Source organism: Trichomonas vaginalis, chromosome III, assembly GCF_026262505.1.
Source record: "Trichomonas vaginalis G3 chromosome III, whole genome shotgun sequence".
In the NCBI taxonomy this organism is placed as follows: Eukaryota; Parabasalia; order Trichomonadida; family Trichomonadidae; genus Trichomonas; species Trichomonas vaginalis.
In genome coordinates, this window is record NC_067205.1 from 759,156 (window position 1) to 783,429 (window position 24,274).

Consider the following 24,274-nt stretch of genomic DNA (forward strand, 5'->3'; position numbering starts at 1 on the left):
GATTTGTAAAATTTTACAAGTAAACAAAGATGTCAAAAAAGAATTGAATTTGTCAATTTTTTTTTCGAATGAATTATCCATTTATTGATGCAGATTTTGATAATCTTTATGCATATTCAATAGCATCTCTGCATGAAATTTTGCGAAAATATGGAGTTTCGATTAACAACAATGCAACAAAAGCAGAAATTATCAAAATCATTCAAAAAGATAAAGAAAAATTCAAAAGAACGCCGCCATCAGAAAGTCCTACAGGGTTGAAGACCCCTCAGCGCTCAATATCATCAACTATATTCGATGATTCACCAACTCCTGTTAAAGTTGTGTCAAAAGGAAACACACCTGTAGCAATAAATTCTCCAATGACTCCATATACGCCGCTACCTGTAGAAAGACTTCCTAGTCCTTCTATTAGCGAAATGAAAAATTATGATCCAACAAAAGCGTCCAACAATAGATTCAATCTTACTAAAATTAATTACAGATTACTGTTCTGGATAGTAATATTCCTTTTAAGTATAATCGGTTTATTTATCTTTAGAATTTAGAGCTTTGTTTAGGTTTAATCATGAAAGAAGAAGATATTAGTACAACTTATGTCAATTGTCATTGACTTTGCAATAGCATTACCCATGAAATTCAAAATATTAATTGGAAAAATACCAATATTAGTTTTTGTACTGTTTTGTTCTTTTGTATCGGTATATTTTGTCGTACTAAAGAAATTGTTAGTATTTAAATCACAGTAATTTACATTTTTAAAAAAAAATCTTGGAAAAATTAAACTTTTATCCGGTTAAAAATTGTTTACTTCTTCGTTTGTAAATCATTATAATATTTTCTGATTTCATTGTAAAAATTCAAAGCAATAAAAAATATAAAATTTTTGGATGATTCCAACATCAATTCCCAAAGAAGTGTTGGAAAACATCTTGCAAGTAATGGTGCACATGCCTGGCTTATATAAGGATTTCAACACGCCGCTTTGTTCATCAACTATGCGTTATTTATTGAAATTTTATGAAAAAACGACGCCGGAAAAGTCAGATTATTTTACATCTCTCGTTGCAGCATATAATCTTTCTTCAAAAGTTAATGAATGCGTTGTTCCAATGCGGCAAATTGTGAACGCCATTCGAGATTGGTTTGTTAAACCACAGTTTGCCGAAGCTGCTACAGAGTTGGGATGTGGTGATACAAAGGCAGAAAAATTTTCTGAAACATTAACTCAAAATGCTGTTGCCAGAGAAAAAGATATAATTATTGCGTTAAACTTCAATTTTTATCTTCCAAATGTTCAAGATATAGTTATCAAAAACATTTCAAGGATTATGTCTTGGCATTACAATATCCAAACTATAGATATCCACTCTTTTATTTTTAATGATTGTTCTTCTACATCAGAAAAAATCCAGAATGAAATTCTCATGCTATCAGACTATTATTCAATTCCACTGGAATTGATCGCTTTAACAGTAACCCAAATAACTCTCGAATTTTATTACGAAAACTTTTCACCCGGTTGCCGTAAATGGAATTCCATTATCGCGCCGCAAATCAAACAGGAAGATTTTGATCATGCTTTGGCCGAAATACGCCCTTACGTTTTGGATAGTCTTGCAAAAAAGAATATAAAGCCACCGCTGATTCCAGCCGTTTATGTCGACTTCAGTCCATTTTCAGAATACAAATCTGTTCCGATCTGTCCCTCAGTTGCAAATCAAGAACCGTTATGTCCACCTCTTCCATTGTTTCTTTTACAAAGAGTTTTACCACCTGATAATTCAATATTCCATCACCACTACGCAGATCATCAGCCATTATGCCCTCCTTTCTCTGCAGAACTTATGAATTTTCCTCCTCAGCCTCGTTTCTCCACAAAATCACTCGAAGAAAGCAGAAAGCAGAAGCGCAAAAGGATGGATGATGATCATCGGAACTTCAGGGACGGAAGACCAAGAGATCTTAGACATTCTTACAGTTCAGATAGATTTAGAGAGGATTATCGACCACCATCGCCATATTATGATGATAGGTTCGGTCCTCGTCGTAGGCCTCCTTATGATGATAGAAGAGATGAGAGGAGAGACGACAGAAGAGATGATTATTATTCTAGATATGATGATAGAAGGCCATATCCAGATGAAAGAGGTTTCCCGTATAGATGTGATGATGAATTTCTGCCAGATGATCGCCATATGGATCGAAGAAGACATCAGCAAAATTCAAGGAGAGATTATCCACCTCCACCCTCTTATTCATCAGAAAGAAAGCCTCATCCATCTCCAATGAAGGAAAGAGATCGTTCTCCACAAAGAAGACCTCCTCCACCACCACATTCTCCGAAAAACAGGAAATGATCAATTTGTAATGTAAAATATAACTGTCAGTATTTATAACTTTGATTGTTTTTCATTTTTTGGATTAATTTATCCTGATTATGAAACAAAAATATTTATTCATAAGAAATTGCATGAGTTATAATACTGTTATTGTATAAACTCTCGAATTGAATGATTGCTCATTTCAGAAATCAAACGAAAATAGTAAAATGAAGCTAAAAGCAGAAGAGGAAAAGTGACTAACCGTTTGAAAACTGTTAATTTTTTTGGATGACAAAGAATAAATATCATGTTACTTATTTAGGGCAATCAGCACTTGACAAAGTTAATAAAGCTTGTCAAGAAAGATCTAACAAATCTGAAAAGGAAATGCTTCATTTAAAGTGGTTGCAATTAAGTCTCTCATTAAATCGTCAAGTTCAAATGAAATATATATCAGAAAACTTAGATGCTCGTGCTGGAAATAACAAATTAAAAGGAATACAAATGAAACCTTTCTTAGCAAAATGGAAGAAGCAAGAATATAGGAAAATGTGGAAGAATTTAACTAATAAGCTAAGAAGAAGAGAAAACAAACAGAAATTAGGTATTTCTAGTGAAAATTCAAAAGAATTGCAAGATAATGCAGTAAAATTTTTCACAGATTCATTATTTGGCAAAGCACCTCAAATTACAGAAGTATTTACAGATGAAAGAGTTAAAGATCTGAAAGAAATACAACAGGAAACTTCAGTTACTAAAGCAAGAGATCTCAGCCTTACTGAATCATCTGCACCGCCTGCAAAGAAGTCAAATGCAGTAATTTATACTGCTTTGGTTGCAATTATTATTGTTCTTATTGTTGCTTTTGTTTTGTTTTGGAAATAAATTGTAAAATATTGTGTGAATCTTTGCTATATCAAATCTTTGTGTTTCAATCTTAATTTATAGGAAATATAAGATGGTTCCTGCTATCAAAAGGAAGAATTATTTTCAATTGTTGATGATGATTTGCTTGTTAGAGAATAACATTGTAGTTTAACACTTGCCAATATAGGTTGCATTGATGTTTAGGGTTATAAAAGAAATGCGTAAGTTATTAAAAATATAAAATTGGGAAATCTTTAATCTTCGATTTGATACAGTAAGTATTTCGCTATTTGGCCACCATGCCATGTAGTTGAGTTAATACAGAATTGAGATGAGTCCGTGCTTACAAAGCACAAGATTCAATTAAATTCAAAGGATTATTGAAAAATGAAAGAATTTTAAAATGATAGAAACAATTTATAAAAACAAAAAATAACTATAAAATAAGAAAATTAGAAAGGACTCGGTGAAAGCATCAAGTAGCCGATCTAATGTTCGTAAATAAAACGGTTCCAGAATCACTTAAATTAAGTTAGTCTGGAAATTTGAAAATGTCTTGTTTGATTTTGTCAGGACCTCAAATGGAAGGATTTGCGTGATAATTTCTTCTTTCTCTTCATTTTGTTTAATTTGTGAAATTTGATTTTGTGCAACTTGTTGAGGCTCTGAAATTGTTATAACCATATTGTCCAATATTGGTTTAATTAAGTTCCACTGTTCAGTGAACCAGCATTGCATAGCTGTTTTATTTCTCTTTGAAATTCTATCAACGTGTAATGGAATTCTTTTGACAACTTGATCAGCAATATATTTAAGATCCTTGAAATTCAACTTGGGACCAAATCTATCTTCGAAATATTTGTTAACAATGTTTAATCTTGGTCCACATCTGCGAATTCTATTGTTTGTCATTGCCTGCTCTTGGAGGGCTTGCTCAGAAAGATCGTTACGCTTTCCAACTCTTTGGATGACATACACTGGATGAGGAAACATCTTGATTATTATGATATTGACAGCTTTGAGAGGCATATTGAAAAGTTGGCATCAAACGTGTTTTTGAATATTATTTATATTATGATAATATGCAAAGATATCTTGTTAAAATTCTCAGAGTGTATTCAAAGTTCTTTTGAGATAAAAATTTCAACGTGCATCCTATTTTCGTAAGAAATGATAGCTTTTGATCTATAATTTATGACCTACTACGAATACAATTTTAAGAATTTTACGCAGCACGTTTCGAGATTTATAACAAATTTTTATGAAATGGCTAAAATTATTGTTCTTTCTGGAGGTGCACCTTATTGTACGATATTAGAAAGGACAATTATCATTTTTTCAATACTATCTCGCTAATTCAATTAACAAAAATCGAAAATATTATTATATTTTACTGTACTCATAAATGTAACTCTATTTTCACCAAGTTCATTTTTTTCAATACTGTTTCAAAAAGGACTTTCTATGAGTTGGGACATTTTCAGAAGATAGTCACAAATCATGATTTCCATCTAATATCATTTTTGAGTGATATTTTTGAATCAAATTTGCAGAATGATTATATTTCACGTCATTATGAAAAAGTGACCTAATTGGTAAGATGAATGGAAACTTTCTATATTGACCAACAATCTTCATACTAATTATATGCTATTAGTTTTGATCATATCTATTATCATATCTTGCTGTCTTTGATAATTGCTTCATTTTTCAAGCTACTCGATATCAATTATTTCATTTAAGGAACTTTCGGTATTTTCACAAAATCTGAATATCGGCAAAGTGTAACAAACAGCTTTATTAATTTTAATTAATTTCCAAATTATTGAAACTCTCAATATCAATTTTCAAAGTTTTCTGAATCTGCTTCTCATTAAAGTACTATCCACATCATATCAATGCGTTTTACAAAAGATTGATTATAAGTCGATATAATTTTGAATTTTAATCATGAAACAAATTGATTAAATTTGATTTGCTATATTTTTGTATTTATATTTTTTGCATTGTTATGATCTCAGTTCAATAGATATATGAGATTTTATTTCTGCAACCCCATTTACTATCAAAAATGAGAGATTAAATCGAGAATTATTTATGTATTACCATATTTAGATGTAAATTCGGTGACAAAATCAATCGTTCCTTGAAAAAAACTTTGTTTCGCAGTGATTTATATGAAAGAATGATATATTGATTGCGAGATGGCACTTTAGTCTCTTCTCCTTAATATTGGTTTATTCAAGCTGTCTGATAGAATCTAAAAATTACAAATTGTGTCTTCCATTGTAATGTACAGTATGGGGGTTTTAAGGGTCCACTGTAAAAATTGAAAGTCTCTCAAAATTGAGAGGCGATTTGCAAATAATCGTTATCGTCTTTTTTCGAAAATCCACTTTTCCTAGTGTTCTGATTAATATTTTGTGAATGTAACAATGAAGTATATGTTTTAATAAGATGATAATATATTCTATCACTTCAAATCACATAAAAATTGCAAAATCAGCGAGTTTTATAAGAACATGATTTTTTCCTATTTTTTTGCTTCTGGATGCGTGTTTTGAAAAATAGATATTTTCAAATTTTGATTTTATTATAAGTATGAATTTTATATTAGGAATTTTTTGACCTATTTCCAATCATTAATTCCTAAGTTTTTCTAGGAATTAAATTGAGAAGAAATTAGGAAATTCGCTTTAATGCCATTACATACTAATATTGTGATGCATGTAGTTTATATTTAAAGAGGCTAATGTCGGAATATCGTGCATTTTATAAAAAATTCAAAGAATTGACAATTGGATAGCACAAATTTAATTCTCCAGACAAAGTATTATTGCTTATATATTCAAAACATTATCCTTAGTTTTGAAATGTTGGCAAAAAATTTTCGTGTTATTTTTTGTGTTTCAGCATAAATTATGTATTTACTTATGAAAGATAAGCATTTTATTCATTATCATAAAGATATACCATAACAAATTGATAACATTTAAAAAAAAGTGTATTTTAGTGGGTATTATTCTGGCCAATGCCCATTTTTAAACGATTTAATATTGACCATATCAATAGCCGACTCAATGTAAAAATTTAGATATTATTTTTTTCATTATTCAAACTTTGATAAATTTTAGTATAATAAATGATTTTGTTTCGTGTATGATACAGAAATGAAAAGCTTAATTAATATCATTTTGCATTTTTTCAAGAATGTTAGAGTACATCTACATTAAAAAATCGGATTCGAATTGCGATACTGCATCAAATTGTTGCACATCTGATAAGGATCTCAAAAGAGTAAAGTTAATGTTTTTGTGTTTTTTTAAGTTTTGGGTCTTAGTAAAACACCATCTTGAGCAATATTTTTGGGATGACGATAGGCCTTATTTGGCCTTACAGTGGACCCTTAACGTGGATTTTGTTGGCAAACCCAAATTTTAGCTAAAAGTGACAGGGAAAAAAACGTTTAGTATTAAAAAAAAGACCGATGAGAGCTTCGTTCGAAATATAGAGGGAACTGAGAATGCGCAACCATTCTCAGGGAATATTGGATGCTATTCCCGTTCCCTCTGTATGGAAAATTGAGGTTTTCAAAGGGAGTTAAAATAATATCAAATTTATACTAATTTACTTCAAAATACAAAAGTATTTGACAGCTAAAATTAGTTACTTTAGCAAGCCTATCAATACCCTTTTACGATTATTGTTACTTTTTCGAAATAAAAGTAAAAACAAATTTATACTAATTTACTTCAAAATACAAAAGTATTTGACAGCTAAAATTAGTTACTTTAGCAAGCCTATCAATACCCTTTTACGATTATTGTTACTTTTTCGAAATAAAAGTAAAAACAAATTTATACTAATTTACTTCAAAATACAAAAGTATTTGACAGCTAAAATTAGTTACTTTAGCAAGCCTATCAATACCCTTTTACGATTATTGCTACTTTTTCGAAATAAAATAAATTTATTATCAAAAACCTTTTTTTCTTAGTAAAAATAAACGAAATTTTTTACCTTATGAACTTTTGATGGAAATATGCAAATTTAAAATAATAAAGAAAGCCGCGAGCGAAGCGATCGGCTTAGTTCGAAGATTTTGATTCAAATCTTTGCTGATCTGTAATTCGCGGAAGCCGCGAGCGAATCGAGCGGCTTAGATCTAAGATTTTGATTCAAATCTTTGCTTATATTCCTTAAATTCTTTATGAAACTCGCAACAGTTCCATAAAAAATTTTAAATTCTAAACTGTCGAAATTACCGATCGGTAATCACACCCTTCATGAGTGTGTCACTTTTTACAAGTGTGTCACTTTTAGCAAAAATTACCCCTACTCGATTTTGTTTTAGCCTGGAACTGTTTTTGGCCGTAGAGGTTGAAGGTTCAAATCCAGATTTTCAATTTTTTCCAAGTTTGCCTCTCAATGGAAATCCACGCTAAAACAGTCTAGCGTTATGTGTAGGTCCTACGAACAGGATCTCGACGGATATAATATCAAATACATGTGTGGATGCATATATATGAAATACTAATAAAAATGATGTTTATTAAAAAATATGATAATTTATTTCTTCTAAAGTTTTTATTTTATAGATTAATACATAATATAAATCTATGTTGTATATCATTTTATCATTCAAAAGGAATAATAATATCAAATTAAAATTAGATCGTTGTTTTTCTGAGCAAGAATGTCAAACATTGAAAATAATGTTTATTTATTTCAATTATAAACTAATTATACGATAAATATTCCCATTTATGCATTCTATTTATTGCATTTTATAATATCACGACATATTTGACTAACATTAATAGTTTAGTGTAATAAATCTATACAAGTTCTGAGTATTTGTGATTCAGACACTTTTTCATGTAAATTGCAGACTATTACAAAAAATCTTATTATAATGTATTAACTTTTGAGATTTTATTAGAAAATATTTGTATCTTTCAATCATAATTAGGTATGACATGATATTTGTCATATAAACATCTATGAAAATTTACTTTAATATGTTTCTAGATGCATCTCAATGGAAATCCACGCTACAACAGTCTAGCGTTATGTGTAGGTCCTACGAACAGGATCTCGACGGATATAATATCAAATACATGTGTGGATGCATATATATGAAATACTAATAAAAATGATGTTTATTAAAAAATATGATAATTTATTTCTTTTACAGTTTTTATTTTATTATAATATCAATTTTTACATAATAATGTATTTATTATTTCTTTAGTCAAAAGTCTTAGCTGACAATGTATTTAAATTTATTTTTTTGATTAAAATGATATTATACAAAACATTGATATGCAATGTCAATGTTAATAAACTATATGATAAATTAGGTAATATAATATTTTTATGATTGATAATATATTTTTATAATTGATACATAGTAAGTTATGTTAAATTTTCTTGAATATATATCCACACATACATGTGATATTATATCCGTCGAGATCCTGTTCGTAGGACCTACACATAACGCTAGACTGTTGTAGCGTGGATTTCCATTGAGATGCATCTAGAAACATATTAAAGTAAATTTTCATAGATGTTTATATGACAAATATCATGTCATACCTAATTATGATTGAAAGATACAAATATTTCCTCACAATTTCTCAAAAGTTAATATACTTTCCCAAGATTACATATAATAGTTTGGATTATATAAAAGAGAGTTGTAGAAATCGCCATAGAAGAAGGTTAATATAACTATGTTATACACAATTTTGAATCCTAGTTAAATTTATTATGATCTTCTTAAATGCAATAAATAGAATGCATAAATGGGAATATTTATCGTATAATTAGTTTATAATTGAAATAAATAAACATTATTTTCAATGTTTGACATTCTTGCTCAGAAAAACAACGATCTAATTTTAATTTGATATTATTATTCCTTTTGAATGATAAAATGATATACAACATAGATTTATATTATGTATTAATCTATAAAATAAAAACTTTAGAAGAAATAAATTATCATATTTTTTAATAAACATCATTTTTATTAGTATTTCATATATATGCATCCACACATGTATTTGATATTATATCCGTCGAGATCCTGTTCGTAGGACCTACACATAACGCTAGACTGTTGTAGCGTGGATTTCCATTGAGATGCATCTAGAAACATATTAAAGTAAATTTTCATAGATGTTTATATGATAAATATAGTTTAATTCTTAAGTTTAATTTGTTTTAATAATTGTTTCATTAAATATCATATTGATGTTAAATTATTTTTCAGATTTTCTTCATTACCATTAATTGGCGATAAAACAGTTTAGATTTTCTTGATAATCATCATATAGTGCATCATGCATCCATTAAAAGTAACAGAATCTATATATTTCAAAATGATTCATTTTCATTTGCCAAAAATATAATTTTAAATCAAGATAGTATAATACTAATTGTGTTTATGAAAAAATATTTGTTTGACTATACAATGCTACTCGGGATTCATGGTTCTTGGATTTGTAATATATGTATATAATTTTTAATTGTATCTTTATTATACAGGAGAGTGTTACCGACAATTAAATTTTGTTTATAAATTAAAAGATAGTCCTATATTAGATTTAACTAGATGTTTGTAAGTATTCGATATCAAATAAAATATATATGCATCTAGGAACTAGATCACAGCAGATATAATATTATGTACATGCATAGATATACAAGATTGATATGATAGATCTTACAATGCTTATTGAAGTATGGTAAAAAATTATTCTTTCAAAATTCTGATGTTTTAGATGAAAATAGATTCAAATAATATAGTTCTTGTTAATCCTTTTATTAAAATACAAAAACATAATAATCAAAAAATTAATTTCAAATAAATCAAGTGTAATCTTTAATAGAAACTATGCATTTAATATCATCATCTATATCTTGATTGATGTGCCATAGAAATATCTCAATAAATTATAAGTATAAGTCTAATTCATAAGAATTATCTAAAAATTATTGTGTTAGAACAAAGTAATTGTTTAAAATATTTTTATGTATAACAGAGATATAATAAAATCAATTTGTAATAGAATGCAAGCATTTGGATAAATAATTTTTCTAAGGTAGTCACAAAATCTAAGTAGTGAGGCTCTCAAAAATTGAACCGTACTCCATACAAAATTTGTGTACCCTCACTACTTAGATTTTGTGGCCTTCAATTGAGAGGTTAGTTTTGATAGAGCACGTTATAAAATTAAAAGGGAAAATAAATAAAATTTAAACATTTAATTATATATAATGTAAGGAGTGTAATTCCAAATTTTCTAAAAACTATTCAAATTTGAGCATTTTTTTGGTAATAGTAAATCTAATATGTACATCTAATAACAACATGATTCATCACCTTTTCAAGCTCTGCAGTCAATTTTTTGAAATTTGATTGAAATAAATGTAGCAAAAATTACATTTCATTAGGGAATATATGAGTTTCTCTGGAAACAGGCTGATAAATTTTAAATTTTGTCCAATCAACATGAATGCATTGAGAAATTTGGATTGATTTTCTGGTAGAATCTGGAACAATTCAACCATGTATAAATGGATCATGTAATCATCATGAAATGTTAGTGTTAGAGTTCAAAAGAAACAAAATGAGTGGAAATCAAACACAATCTGAATAATTTTAAACGTATACAATCTTTAAGTTTGTATTTTGAATTCTACATATATGATTGTGTAATTCGTTCTTTCAAATTTTCGGATTCAGGCATGTTTTGATAAAATTCATTCCCAAAAACGTCAATTAACAGTTAAATTTAGTGTATTTTAAATATATATACGTATTATATTTTATAAATTATATTAAATTCGCAAAATTTTAAGTTTTAAACAAAAATAAAAAATGTTCAAAATATGAAATTATGCATAGGATATTAAAATTTACATGTTAGCAATTTTTTTGAATTGCTTTCAATTTTCATATTGAAATTTTTAAGATTTTTTTCTGAAATAATAAGCAAGAATATCAACCTAAATAATATTAAATTCCATGCGTTAATTTCCCCTCAAAAGTCATTGACCGCCTCTCAATCTAGATTTTGTGAGTACTTTAGCTTCGATTTTGAAGAGATGATACTGGGATTATGGTAGAACATTTATTTTAATGCGTTTTACCCCTAGAATTGTCTCAGAACTGCCAAATTTTAAAAATATTCATATTTATAACATAAGTTTTAACCTTTGATCTTGATTGGTTATAATGACTGGTACTATAGGATTATGTATGAACTTGCTTTTTCTTCATAGAATCTTAGGAGCAGCTGAAAAAGCTTTTTTCCACGTTAAAAACCCCCATACTGTAATGTATTCGTTTCCTCATCGGGCAATTAGCAATAAAGCTGGTTGTATATACTTGAATGGTAGGGAACCTATAAGTATCATAGGAAAGTAAAAGAAACTTATGAGAATTTAATGGCTTAATATTCGTAAATCTTGAAAATCATTGAACGATGCTATAGTATCATTAATCACATATCAAAATAGAGACAAGGAATATTATATAAATAGATGCCAGTGATTACAAATATTAGAACAATACTGAAATCATTTTTGGCAGAATCGAAGAATCCTTATATGTGCTGACTATGAACTTTGTTTAATGGTCGGTGATGGTATGAGATAGACCATTTGCTGATCTAAGTAACAATGATATGAGAAAAAATGTTGGATGACTAAAAGAATGTTTCAAAATCTGAAAAACTCGTTGTTTGATCTTCAAAATGTGCTATATCTTTTGAACCGCATAATTGGCGTTTTTGAAAGTGAATTATTCAGATGGAAAATACGATAGTTGGAAGTTTAGAATATAATAACCAGCAATGTGTTATGTTATAGATAATATATTTGCCTAAAAGATGTGAATTCAATGATACCCATGGTCGGAACAGGAAATTTTGTCATACAAAACAAAACAATTCCAAGCAAAGATGATTTAAAATATTAAAACAATCGAATTTTCGGAATTAATTCGTCTGTGAAGTATATTCAAAGATTACGAAATTTTGCGTCATAATTCAAAAAAGTGTCGATGAAAAAAAGACATATACAAACATTTTAAAAGAAGTCGAATAAGGATTTGCCGTTGAATGATGATGTAACTGCTGCCCATTCATTTGCTGGATCGAGTACAAGCGGTTGATCCCAAATGCTGGTCGAAGAATTCGAATTATTATTATTATCCTTTGGTGGTTCGATAATAGCGTCTTCAGCAGACGGCGGTGTTTGGTCTTGAGTTGGTTGTATATATAGTTTATCTTCCTGTGGAGGAGTGTCCTGATTAACTGTGTCTGGGACATAGATGGGTTCTGAGTTTACGTCTTCTTCTTTTGTTTCCTCAGCTTTAACAATTGGCTGTGCTGGGTTGTTTTTCATTGATAAATTTTCGCGAATTTGCCTGTTAACAAGCGCTGTCCAATGATTTTTTACGTTAACATCTGATCGACTCTCGAAGAATAAAGCGATTTTTGCCCACTTTTGTCCGAGTTCTTTAACTTTTTCCTGAAGTAAAACTTCCTCTTCATGGGTCCATGGCCCATTTTTAATCTTGTCTGATAGGTAGTTTTTATATCTCTCTCTGCATTGACGTGGTGTTCTCGTTTTCATATGCGAAGCGACTGCCATCCAGTTAGATTCTCCGAATTTAGCCACTAATTGCTTGAGAAGGTCGTCCTCTGCCTTTGTAAATTTATGTCGTAATGAACTGTTCCCTCTGTCAACTGCAGGCCACATGTAGTTGGTAGGAGGGAACTGCATCATCTGCTGAGGATATGGGTAGTAATTATAAAAGGTGTAATATTGCTGAGGGAAATTCATCTAATAAACTATATTGTTCAAAATTGAACTACTCTGGTCGAAGTCAGAATGAATTTTGGATAGAATTTATTGAGTGTTTCTCAAAACTGAAATATTTAAAGTAATGCTTATGTGTAATAATAATGATTGTATTTGAAATGACGGAACGACGATTATTTTATTTAATATTGAAAACATTTTGAAAAAAGATATTCAATTATTGTACAAGAAATTTTCATCAGGTAAAATGTATTTAAATGTGTTGGAATTTCAGTTGACGGAATAATTTTGGTTTTTGAACAAACTGTAAAATTCAATATTAGAAATAATATTATTGATGGTGCTCTATCCAGATCTTAACAACATGTTTTGAATTGATTTAAGAGTTTGCTTTCAAATCGTTGTCAGTTTTCAATAGAACCCAAAGGTTTTTATCATTCGTCTTGTTCCTTATATGAATTGTAATTTAAATAATTTAAACGATCGAAATATTGAGGATTTTAAGGAGAATCGAAAAGAATAATTAAAGATTGTTTATTTATGATGTAGAGTTATTGCGACCAATAATTTTTATTAAATTGTATGGTTTCCAATTTTCAGAAATTTCATGATTCATACTTGAAGGTGATTTAGATTATAGATCATTTCAAATTCAAAAACAAATTAAATTTTCTTTATCCCTTCGCTAATGACCCGAAGAGTAGGGGTAATTTTAGCTAAAATTGACACACCCGTGAAGGGTGTGATTACCGATCGGTAATTTCGACAGTTTAGAATTTAAAATTTTTTATGGAACTGTTGCGAGTTTCATAAAGAATTTAAGGAATATAAGCAAAGATTTGAATCAAAATCTTAGACCTAAGCCGCTCGATTCGCTCGCGGCTTCCGCGAATTACAGATCAGCAAAGATTTGAATCAAAATCTTCGAACTAAGCCGATCGCTTCGCTCGCGGCTTTCTTTATTATTTTAAATTTGCATATTTCCATCAAAAGTTCATAAGGTAAAAAATTTCGTTTATTTTTACTAAGAAAAAAAGGTTTTTGATAATAAATTTATTTTATTTCGAAAAAGTAGCAATAATCGTAAAAGGGTATTGATAGGCTTGCTAAAGTAACTAATTTTAGCTGTCAAATACTTTTGTATTTTGAAGTAAATTAGTATAAATTTGTTTTTACTTTTATTTCGAAAAAGTAACAATAATCGTAAAAGGGTATTGATAGGCTTGCTAAAGTAACTAATTTTAGCTGTCAAATACTTTTGTATTTTGAAGTAAATTAGTATAAATTTGTTTTTACTTTTATTTCGAAAAAGTAACAATAATCGTAAAAGGGTATTGATAGGCTTGCTAAAGTAACTAATTTTAGCTGTCAAATACTTTTGTATTTTGAAGTAAATTAGTATAAATTTGATATTATTTTAACTCCCTTTGAAAACCTCAATTTTCCATACAGAGGGAACGGGAATAGCATCCAATATTCCCTGAGAATGGTTGCGCATTCTCAGTTCCCTCTATATTTCGAACGAAGCTCTCATCGGTCTTTTTTTTATTACTAAACGTTTTTTTTTCCTGTCACTTTTAGCTAAAATTTGGGTTTGCCATGACCCGAATAAGACGAAATTTCAAAAACGTGGAAAAAATTCGCAAACTTGATGAACAATACTTTCATAAAATTATAGTAAATATGATTTAAATGATAATTTAACGATTTTCATCCAATGATTCCCTATCGATGATTTGAAATTTTAGATAATCATCATATTCTGACATGTTATGTATTTCAGCAAAACGACCTATTATTTTAAAATATAATTTGATAGGGATAAGCTAAAAAATGTCTGCGATCCTCCGCACAGATTTTTATGGCAAACTGTATCAAAAGTTTGAGATTGTCTTCAATCGCTTTCAAAAATAGAAACAACAGAAGAAAACAAGTATAAAGTAAATGGTTGAAAAAAGAACTTTTTAATTTTTCTAATACTATAAAATTAGTTTATTATTCTTACTCCTGGTTTAATGGTGTATCATCAATCTTAGCATTAACCTTAGGTGTGCTGTTAACCTGAGGATACTTGAAGAATGGAACCTGGATGATCTTGTTGTAAAGAAGCATTCCGGTGAAGAGGAGGCCGAAGCCAGCGAGCTGCATCCAGCTCCAAACTGTCCATTCTTCACCGAGTGATGTGTGCTTGTGGTCGCCACGAGCCATGAATGAGTAGTAGATGATAAGTTGGACGATCCAAATGCAGAGGGTACGAAGGCCTTCGAGAATTGTACGAACGACAGCAGATGTGATGTTTGTAACGAACATACCTGTGACGTTGTAAGCAAGAATGAAGAAGACGTAGAGAATAACCCAGAAGAGGAGCCACTTGTTGTTCTTGATCATGATGAATGTATCAAGAGTATCTTCGTGGATACCGTTGCCTTCTGGACCATGGATGAGTTGTGTAGCTGGAAGGAAGAGGATGCAAGTGATGATTGTGCCCCACATGCCTTCAAGACCGACGATAAGGACTGGAGAAGCTGTCATATCGTGGAGAAGGAAGTCTTCAACGACAATCTGTGAAGCTTGGATGATCTGAGCGCCAACTGTAAGAGCAATAGCCATGATAACTTGTCCGATTGTAACACCAGCCTTGCCAACACCTGTGGAGCAAACAGCAGCAACACCGACAACTGTAAGAGCGATAATGATCAAAAGTACAGACCACCACATGTAGGAGTATGTTGGACGCTTAAGGATGAACTGGCAGAAGATAGAAGAGAAAAGAACCATAGAACCACGAAGCATTTGCCAAACAGAAGCAGTAATGAAAAGAAGACCAATGTTCATGAGAGATGTAGCAAGAAGATCGCAGCAAGCAGGACCAGCAACATAGAAGTACGTCTTCCATTCGCTACCCTTCTTTGTATCAGTTTGGTCTTCGGATTGTGAAGCAAGAGATTGAGCATCATCCTGTGGTTTCTTCTTTAAGCAACGCTGAACTTCATAAACAACAAGAGCAAGACACATACCTACGAACATAGAATTTGTCTGGAACCATGGTTTTGAGAATTTATGTGGATTTGTGTAGCAGTCGCGACCTGTTGACTTTTGTTCAAAGAGGAACTTCTGTGTAACGACTGTAGCAGTGCCGAAAATAAGCATGCCAGGGATGGCTATAGCCCTCTGCCATGCTGGAACGTTTCCGCCGGCCATTATTTGTCACGTTTTTGCTAACCGCTTGAACCCAATCAACCGATGGGAATTTTTTTATGAAGACTTTGATTGAGCTCAAATATAAATACATGTTTATTTCGAAGATGTCTGACTTTTTCATCGTTTTTTTCAATTTTTAATTGATTGATTTCGGCTCAATTTCACATCATCTTAGACTTCTTTTCCTATATCCTGTGCGTGAATTGTATGTTAATTCTCCTATAAATGCTAAAGCTTCATTAATGAAACATAATTGCTGTATTCAACATTATTCGAATTGAAATGTTCGTTCAATACAACTCTAACTATCAAAATGTAACATCAGTTTATAGCTGATTTGATTTAACTAAAGTAATCTTTCTTTCGGAAAGGAAATAATTGGTCAAAATTAAATTGAAAAGAAATATGTGTAAACTCAAGTAATTTTTGATATTTTGATTGATTACTCCTCTGAAATTTTGTGCTATTATTCATCTATGATATAAATATAATCGAATCAAATAAGAAACTATAAATTCGAAAAAAAACTGAGCATGAAGATAATATATTGGCGAAATTAGAATACAATTATCTTTTAAATAGTCTCGGAAAGTAAAACATTTTTATAATATAACTCAAATGATTGCGCGCATCTCCTTTTGGAACGATTCACATCTCAAAGTCTTCATGCTAAGAGCAAGATTGAGTTTTGCACGTTTGAGTCTGTCTATATTTGTCTGTTCAAGAGCTTTGAGGAATTGAAGACGTTCTTGGAGAGCGGAAAGACTCTGTTGACCAATGATACGATTCTTAAGGCTCTCCTCGGCTTTGTAGAGTTTCTTGACCAAGGATTCGTATTTCTTTAAATCTTCTTTAATTTGATCGATTCTATCATTGCGAGGATCAAGGCGTATTTCTTGGAGTCGTTTGTTGAGTTGTTCTATGATTTTCTCCTTTGAGTTTGAATTTTCGGAAGATTTTTCAGCTTCATCGACTTGTTTCTTAAGGGCATCGCGATCTGCTTCAAGTTTAGCCATGAGAGCTTTCTTGTCTTTACGTTTCTGTAATTTCTGTTGGTTGGCTTTGTTTTGAGTTTGAATAGAGAAGAGATCAGCTTTCATTGAAGCGATTTCTTGTATTCCTGTGTTTGTATTACTTGCTGCTGCTTCCTTATCCTTCTTTGCTTGCTCGATTTGTTGTTTGATTTTTTCAATTTCATTTGAAAGATTTTCATTTTGTGAATTTAATAATTTGATTTTTTCATCATCCTGGGAATTATCCTGAGTGGCTTGAGGTTCTGCAGGTTTGGCCCTTGGTTTTGTTGGAGTTTCTTGTTTTGGCTCTTCTTTTACTGGAGATTTTTCTGGTTCGGCCTTTGTAGGTGTCTTGTGCTCCTTAGGAGTTATTGAGTATTTCTTTAAAACACCCATTAACTGCTTTGGTGTTGGAGAAGGTAATTTTTTAATTCGATTAATAACTTCGTCTTTCTTAGCACAATGAACGCCAAGAATGAGTAATAAGATGATGAAGTTCTGAATATTCTGTTGGTCGCCACGTCTAACGACTGAGAGTGAATCTACTTTGACTTCAGTCCAATCTTTAACAAGAGGATACAATTTCTCAAGCAATGCCTTCAATGCCTTATGAGTTTGAAGCCAAGCGGTGCTTCCTGTTCCTTCTGTTAAATCCTTTGCCTGAATATCATCACCCGTGAGGAATTCATAAAGCAAAAACAATGGTTTTGGGAATTTAAGATCCTCAATTTTCTCGGGTATATCTCCAGTTTCAGGAAAAGCCTTAACAAAGGTAAGTAATGCATTTGAATAATCTTCTTCAGACATTTGTAGTAAAAAATAAAAAAAAATTAATAAAAAAAGGGGGATGTTTTTAAAATTTTATGGGGGATATTCTGTTTTAAATTTTTTTTTGGAAATTGAAAAATGAATATAGATATAATGCATGAATTAGAATGTGATACTTCAGATAACGACAATATTGCTTTTAGTCCAGATTCGAAGCATATTGCATATTTAAACTATGATAATCACATTGAAATTGTTTCAACAGATGATTATTCGCAAGAAAATACAATTATTTGCCCGAATACAATTCAAAAAATGATTTGGTCACCAGACAGTAAGTATTTAATGGTACTAATGGCTTCATTAAACGAAATTTCAATTTTCTCTATATCATCAAAGTATCGTCCGAAGCAAGTTTCCCCACCATCGTACTCCATTTCTGGTGGATACATCGAAACAGAGCGTGTTTTGTGGTCTCCTACAGGAAATAACGTTTTACTTTTTGGAATCAATTCATCACAATTGCTACTCTGGAACATTGCACGAAATACATTCAAGAGACTCCCTACACCAAAATCATCATTCAAATCCGCTGTTTTTTCAAATGATGGTAATTATCTTGCAATATTAACAAGAGGAAAGGCCCAAGATGTACTTGTAATACTCGGAAATGATTTTACTCCTAAGAAATCTATCTCATTATCAACTATTGATGCGACTTCTCTCTATTGGTCAAAAGATAATTCTTTTATTGCTATTCCTGATTGCAAATCCCATTATTTACTACAAGTTATAGATATAAATACCGAAAATATATCAGATTATGCAGCTTATGAAGGTTTTCTTGGCATTGAATGTGTTGGAATCAGTCCAAACTCCAAAATCATTGCATTAGGAAATTATGACAACATGATTCGTCTTAGAGTTTCAGCTGGACAAGGTATCTGGAGAAATCTTGAAGAATTAATCCATCAGCCAACAATTGTCCATCCAGCAACAGTTTTTCAACAACAAGAAGGTGGTTTTGCAAATATGGACAAACCGTATAACATTACAAACATTGTTGAGAATGCTACAGGTATTTCTAGACTTGCTTGGTCTCGGGATAACAAGTTTATTGCATCATGTCCAGAAAAAATGCCAAACACTGTATTTGTTTGGGATACAGAGACCATTACACAACAAGTAATCGTATTAAACTACCCTGTTGAAGATATTTCATGGTCATTAAAATCAAATCACCTTTTGATTGGAACTGGAACCAACACCCTTTCTATTTGGAGTCCAAGTGGCATGTCTATCAAGTATATTGATGATAATTTCAGATGTCATGCAATTAAATGGGGTAATAATGATAACTTAGTTATTATTGATAAACAATCGAATATGATGCTCCCTGCTAAATTTGTTTTGGATTCAGATACAAGATAAACTTATTGAATTGTTGTTGTAATAAAAATTGTTTTTATAAAACCACTTATACTTCAACCACACTATATTATTTGAATACGCAATTTAAATGGAATGGATGTTTATATATGTTTTTGTTTGATTCAATCACAAATTTGGCATTGATGATAAAATATGAAATATTTCTGAAACACTCTGGCTTCTGATAAATGATAAAACGACAATCATACAAAATCAATACATTCGTGTAAGGATGTCAATTCGGAAAATTGTTTTCGTTTTAGGAGAATATAATTTTCCATTTGGAAAATTTAAAAAGTGAGACGCGCAGGATTCGAACTTTTTTTAAAAGTTGATTTAAATATATTCTAGTGTGGAATATAAGGATAATATCATATTTAAAATAAGAATATACGAGTTTAGGTAGTATTATTTTTTTCGATAAATTTGAGAGTATGTACGTTTAGGGCATCAAAAGTGTCAATTCGCTCAGCGAAAGCTGAGCTAGCTTCGTTCTCGAAAAAATAGGGAAGAAGTGAAGGAGAGTGATACAGATGTTGACACATTCATATAATTTCAACAAATTTTGATCAAATTGAAATGCAATGAAATTCAATTCACTTCATATCCTTCAGTCAGTGCATTGACATCCTTCTACATCACAATGATAACTCGTGCATCAATAGTTCTACAACTAACTCAGAAAAAAAAACAAGATTTTTACTTCCAGCTTGCAGCTTTTAAAAAGTTTCGATGATAAAAATCACTCTACTCTTGTTTATAGATATGTGATGATAGTAGGTAAACATATTCTTATCGATTTTAATAAAAATATTTTTACGAAATTCTGAACCAATTACAGAGTTATTCATAAAGTTTATGATAACTGTAATTATTTCATCTTTGTTTTATATTTGAATAAACAATTTAATTTAAATTGCATAATATTTTTTGGTTGAAAGACAGGAAACTTAGTTGAGTTTGTATTATTTTTATCGTTTAATTCATCGTATCAGTGAGTGATCCAGATATTTAAGATATTTAGAAAAAAATTATTAATTTGATTAACAAATTTTAATCAAAATAGCAAAAATCTATTTGATAGCTGTAAACAAACAATAATTTTATTTCAAGCAAAATCACTTATTTTCATCTAAACGTATAAAATTGTCAATTTCATAAAAATAAATTGAAAATCTCAAGAAATGTAAAGGAGAGTAATATTTTTCAATTTTCTTTTTTCTTTGTCTCAAATATTTTCTGTTGGGAATTTTCTTGTTACCAAAAATAATTTTAATATTTGTTTATTTTATTACAAAAAAAAAAAAAAAAAAAAAAAAAAAAAAAAAAAAAAAGGTAGTGGGGCTTCCAGGCACTTCGTGCCTTCTAGCCCCGAAGATGTTTAGTATAAATGAAGTTTAGAGGACATACATGACTGTGAGTTTTATTTACGACAAGATAGAATATGAGAGAGGTCCTATAAACCGGACAAGTAAGGGTCATATAAACATCTGTCATTTTACTCAGAATTTTATACAGAATTCAATAAAAATATATTTTAGGGTAGAAGGGTATATCTACCCCGTTTTCTACCCTCATTTCTACCCTCTTGAATTTTCATGAAATTTACACCAAAAATATATTTTAGGGTAGAAGGGTATATCTACCCCGTTTTCTACCCTCATTTCTACCCTCTTGAATTTTCATGAAATTTACACCAAAAATATACTACTAGGGTCATTTACGAAGAAATCTCAACAAAGTCTTTACGATGAAGTCTTGACAAAGTCTTTACGAAGAAGTCTCAACAAAGTCTTTACGAAGAAGTCTCAACAAAGTCTTTACGAAGAAGTCTTAACAAAGTCTTTACGAAGAAGTCTTGACAAAGTCTTTACGAAGAAATTCATGAAAATTCAAGAGGGTAGAAAAGAGGGTAGAAAACGGGGTAGATATACCCTTCTACCCTAAAATATATTTTTGGGTCATTTACACTCATTTACGAAGAAGTCTCAACAAAGTCTTTACGAAGAAGTCTTGACAAAGTCTTTACGAAGAAATTCATGAAAATTCAAGAGGGTAGAAAAGAGGGTAGAAAACGGGGGTAGATATACCCTTCTACCCTAAAATATATTTTTGGGTCATTTACACTCATTTACGAAGAAGTCTCAACAAAGTCTTTACGAAGAAGTCTCAATAAAACATCTGTCAAAAGCCGCTTTTTAACTTCACTTAAAATGCCACGTAAGCTACGTAAGAATATACGTAAGAGGAAGAGAGCATTGAAACATCCAATAGTAAAACTGACACCACAACAACAGTTGCAACAACAAATGCTGAATGACCCCACTATGTTGCAACAAATGTCAAGCAATCCTATGCTTTTAAACCGAGTTCTTGGTGCACAGAGTGGAGGTTTAAGAGCGGCACTTTTAGCGAAAATGGCAGGCTATGGTGGAGCTGCAGACGGAACAGCCTATAACCCTCAAAGTCAAATGAATTTGAGTTCACTCAAAAATCAAATAACAGATGTCAAAAAGTCAACATAGACATACAGAAGCAAATAAGTGAAAACGAAAAGAAACTAGAATATGACAGACACACAAAGAAACTCAATGAGTTAAACGTAGAGAAAAAGAAGAAAGAAGAACAACTGAAAGAACTAAGTACAGAGGAATATTGCGAAAAAAGTGTCAGAAAAAGCAACAGAAGTAGCAAAAATGGAACAAGATGTCATAAATTTGAAAAACCATACTACTCAATATAAAATACTGAAAGATGAAGAGATAAAACAAAAAGCCCTGAAGACATATATGGATAGCGATGAGTATAAAAAGGAAGTTGAAGCAAATGTAAAGGCAGAAAAACTTTTACAGTTGCAAAACCAAACCGTACAGTATGAAAACTTAGCACAAGAAAGTAAAAATAACGACGCAGCCATGCAAAAGGCAATGAAAAGCGCAGAATATATAAAAGCTAACAATGACTGGTTAGATGCCCAAGCCAACGCTAAAGCAGCCCAACTCATAGGGTCAATAAGGACAAAAATACAAGCGGATGAAGACAGTTCAAATGAAGCTTTAACAAATGCTGACTTTAAGAACGCCTTCGAAGCTCTTCATAGTAAGGTGAAACAAGTGAACGACTTCTCATCTGGAAAGAAACTGAAGTCTGAAGGTTTCGACAAAGAGTTAAAAGAAGTAGCACAAAATATGACGAAAATAACAGATGCAGCAACGAGACAGGCAGTTCAAAGTGCCTATGACGCCGTTAGAGCAACTGTTGTGAAAAGTCAAGAAAAAGAGTTACAACAGACCAAAACAGACCTAGTAAATGCTTTCTTAAGAACGAAAAGTCAGGTAGGACATTACGCTGCAGATGGAACATATGTGCCAGCTGGTGGAACTTATATACCACCAAACCCTCCAAGAGAAGCACCTGCACCAGGACTACCTAAAACATTTACATCGTCACATGGACACAGACACAGGCATGCACAACAACCAACAGTTCAAAACCCTGCACAACAACCACCTCCACAACCAGCACAGCAACCAACAGTTCAGAACCCTGCACAACAACCAACAGTTCAAAACCCTGCACAGCAACAACCACAAACAGAGCAAGGACATAAAAGAAGTAGAGAACAAGGAAACCAAGAATTCTTAAAAATGCTTAAAGAAGAGTGTGGTTTCGCAGATACTGTTGACTTTAGTGACAGATATAAAGAAGCTATTGGAAAGTTCAAGGATGGAAATACTGACCCGAACCTATTTAGCTTTATGGCTCAGCACCAAAACGGATATAATCTCAAACCTGGAAAATACAAGCTCGCAAAGGGATATGATTTAATAGCATATCATCCAAATGACATGGATGAATTTACTCCGAGATATTTGATGTCAGAGCTAAATGACAATTCAACTTTCGTCATGAAACGCGTAAAAAATAGAGACGGAACGAAAGAACAAAAGCTTATGAATGCGGATGACGTAGATAGGGAAATTGTTGAAAACGGTCTCGGAATATATGAAATGCCAGCAGATGAGGTACAAGAAACTCCACAGGAAGAAGTTCAGATACAACCAGACATGGAAGAAATAGTTCAGCAACAACAGCTAGAAGAGCCTGAAGGAAACGAACAAGTCACTCCTTTGGAAACTAACTTCACAGAACTAGATGAAGATTTGGAACAGCCGAAAAATCTTGACCCTCAACAAGAGTATGCGGAGAATATGGAATATTTCCAAGAGTCTAAAAAAAATTCGGCTGACATAGTAGAAGAATATCGAAAAATGTTTGCCGACATACAAAAGACTCCAACACCAGATGAAAATATTCAGCATAGAATGGAAGTACTGAAAGAAAATGTACACAAATACAACAACCCTTTTTACTTACGAGCATTTAACGTTCAATCTTCGGATGAACTCGGTGAAAATAAAAGGTTAAATTTCAAGAAAACATATAGAAATGAAACATTGTTTAAAGTTCATTCAGAACCTAACCAAGATGGAAACAAACCTACTTTTGTTTCTGCAGACGATGGAACTACAATGAGATGGGGTCATAAAGCTAATCCGGATAGGTGGTTCATAAACTTACAACCACAATTCCAAGAAGTTGTAGACGCAATGGAATTGAATGGTGAACGAGATATAGCTGGTATTTTAAGCGCGGCTTTAATGCCATTGAAAGATATGAAAGATGCAGATATTTTGGACCAGTATGAAATGAACATGGCTGATGGAAATATAACACCTGACGTTCTAGAACATTTATCTCAAAGAACTACACAGAACCATAGAGATGGTATATTTGGTGAAGAGTTTAGAAAGAAAGTTATGGACAGCG

At 31.2% G+C, this 24,274-nt stretch overlaps 10 protein-coding genes across 10 annotated transcripts, besides 4 other annotated features; 6 read left to right on the plus strand and 4 right to left on the minus strand.

Annotated features, from left to right (window-relative positions):
- Nucleotides 1-68: 68 nt before the first annotated feature.
- On the plus strand, nt 69-548 carry TVAGG3_0616250 (uncharacterized protein; the record flags this gene model as incomplete). Its single annotated transcript, XM_001317643.1, has 1 exon — nt 69-548. The coding sequence occupies one exon, from the start codon at nt 69-71 to the stop codon at nt 546-548; it is 480 nt and encodes a 159-aa protein (XP_001317678.1).
- A 342-nt stretch (nt 549-890) lies between these two features.
- On the plus strand, nt 891-2,360 carry TVAGG3_0616260 (cyclin-like family; the record flags this gene model as incomplete). Its single annotated transcript, XM_001317642.1, has 1 exon — nt 891-2,360. The coding sequence occupies one exon, from the start codon at nt 891-893 to the stop codon at nt 2,358-2,360; it is 1,470 nt and encodes a 489-aa protein (XP_001317677.1).
- Nucleotides 2,361-2,557: 197 nt separating this feature from the next.
- Nucleotides 2,558-3,282, plus strand: TVAGG3_0616270 (uncharacterized protein; the record flags this gene model as incomplete). The annotated part of the gene is made up of 1 exon (XM_001317641.1): nt 2,613-3,209. The coding sequence occupies one exon, from the start codon at nt 2,613-2,615 to the stop codon at nt 3,207-3,209; it is 597 nt and encodes a 198-aa protein (XP_001317676.1).
- Nucleotides 3,283-3,670: 388 nt separating this feature from the next.
- TVAGG3_0616280 (uncharacterized protein) lies at nt 3,671-4,220 on the minus strand (the record flags this gene model as incomplete). Its single annotated transcript, XM_001317640.2, has 1 exon — nt 3,714-4,220. The coding sequence occupies one exon, from the start codon at nt 4,218-4,220 to the stop codon at nt 3,714-3,716; it is 507 nt and encodes a 168-aa protein (XP_001317675.1).
- A 1,284-nt stretch (nt 4,221-5,504) lies between these two features.
- Nucleotides 5,505-6,596: a mobile genetic element.
- An 18-nt stretch (nt 6,597-6,614) lies between these two features.
- Nucleotides 6,615-7,532: a mobile genetic element.
- A 4,742-nt stretch (nt 7,533-12,274) lies between these two features.
- TVAGG3_0616310 (RNA polymerase II transcription regulator recruiting protein) lies at nt 12,275-13,077 on the minus strand (the record flags this gene model as incomplete). Its single annotated transcript, XM_001317639.2, has 1 exon — nt 12,294-13,052. One exon carries the CDS (start codon nt 13,050-13,052, stop codon nt 12,294-12,296), a length of 759 nt encoding a protein of 252 aa, XP_001317674.1.
- A 652-nt stretch (nt 13,078-13,729) lies between these two features.
- Nucleotides 13,730-14,630: a mobile genetic element.
- A 391-nt stretch (nt 14,631-15,021) lies between these two features.
- On the minus strand, nt 15,022-16,232 carry TVAGG3_0616330 (negative regulation of mitochondrial outer membrane permeabilization protein; the record flags this gene model as incomplete). The annotated part of the gene is made up of 1 exon (XM_001317638.2): nt 15,033-16,232. The coding sequence occupies one exon, from the start codon at nt 16,230-16,232 to the stop codon at nt 15,033-15,035; it is 1,200 nt and encodes a 399-aa protein (XP_001317673.1).
- Nucleotides 16,233-16,805: 573 nt separating this feature from the next.
- TVAGG3_0616340 (hook domain family) lies at nt 16,806-18,064 on the minus strand (the record flags this gene model as incomplete). Its single annotated transcript, XM_001317637.1, has 1 exon — nt 16,847-18,052. The coding sequence occupies one exon, from the start codon at nt 18,050-18,052 to the stop codon at nt 16,847-16,849; it is 1,206 nt and encodes a 401-aa protein (XP_001317672.1).
- Nucleotides 18,065-18,146: 82 nt separating this feature from the next.
- TVAGG3_0616350 (positive regulation of non-motile cilium assembly) lies at nt 18,147-19,487 on the plus strand (the record flags this gene model as incomplete). The annotated part of the gene is made up of 1 exon (XM_001317636.1): nt 18,167-19,444. One exon carries the CDS (start codon nt 18,167-18,169, stop codon nt 19,442-19,444), a length of 1,278 nt encoding a protein of 425 aa, XP_001317671.1.
- Nucleotides 19,488-20,748: 1,261 nt separating this feature from the next.
- Nucleotides 20,749-24,274: part of a mobile genetic element that runs on past the window's edge.
- TVAGG3_0616370 (protein of unknown function, DUF4106 family) lies at nt 21,658-21,910 on the plus strand (the record flags this gene model as incomplete). The annotated part of the gene is made up of 1 exon (XM_051240188.1): nt 21,658-21,910. A coding segment is annotated over one exon (253 nt), but the record flags the coding sequence as incomplete, so codon positions are not given.
- Nucleotides 23,293-24,242, plus strand: TVAGG3_0616380 (protein of unknown function, DUF4106 family; the record flags this gene model as incomplete). The annotated part of the gene is made up of 1 exon (XM_051240189.1): nt 23,293-24,242. A coding segment is annotated over one exon (950 nt), but the record flags the coding sequence as incomplete, so codon positions are not given.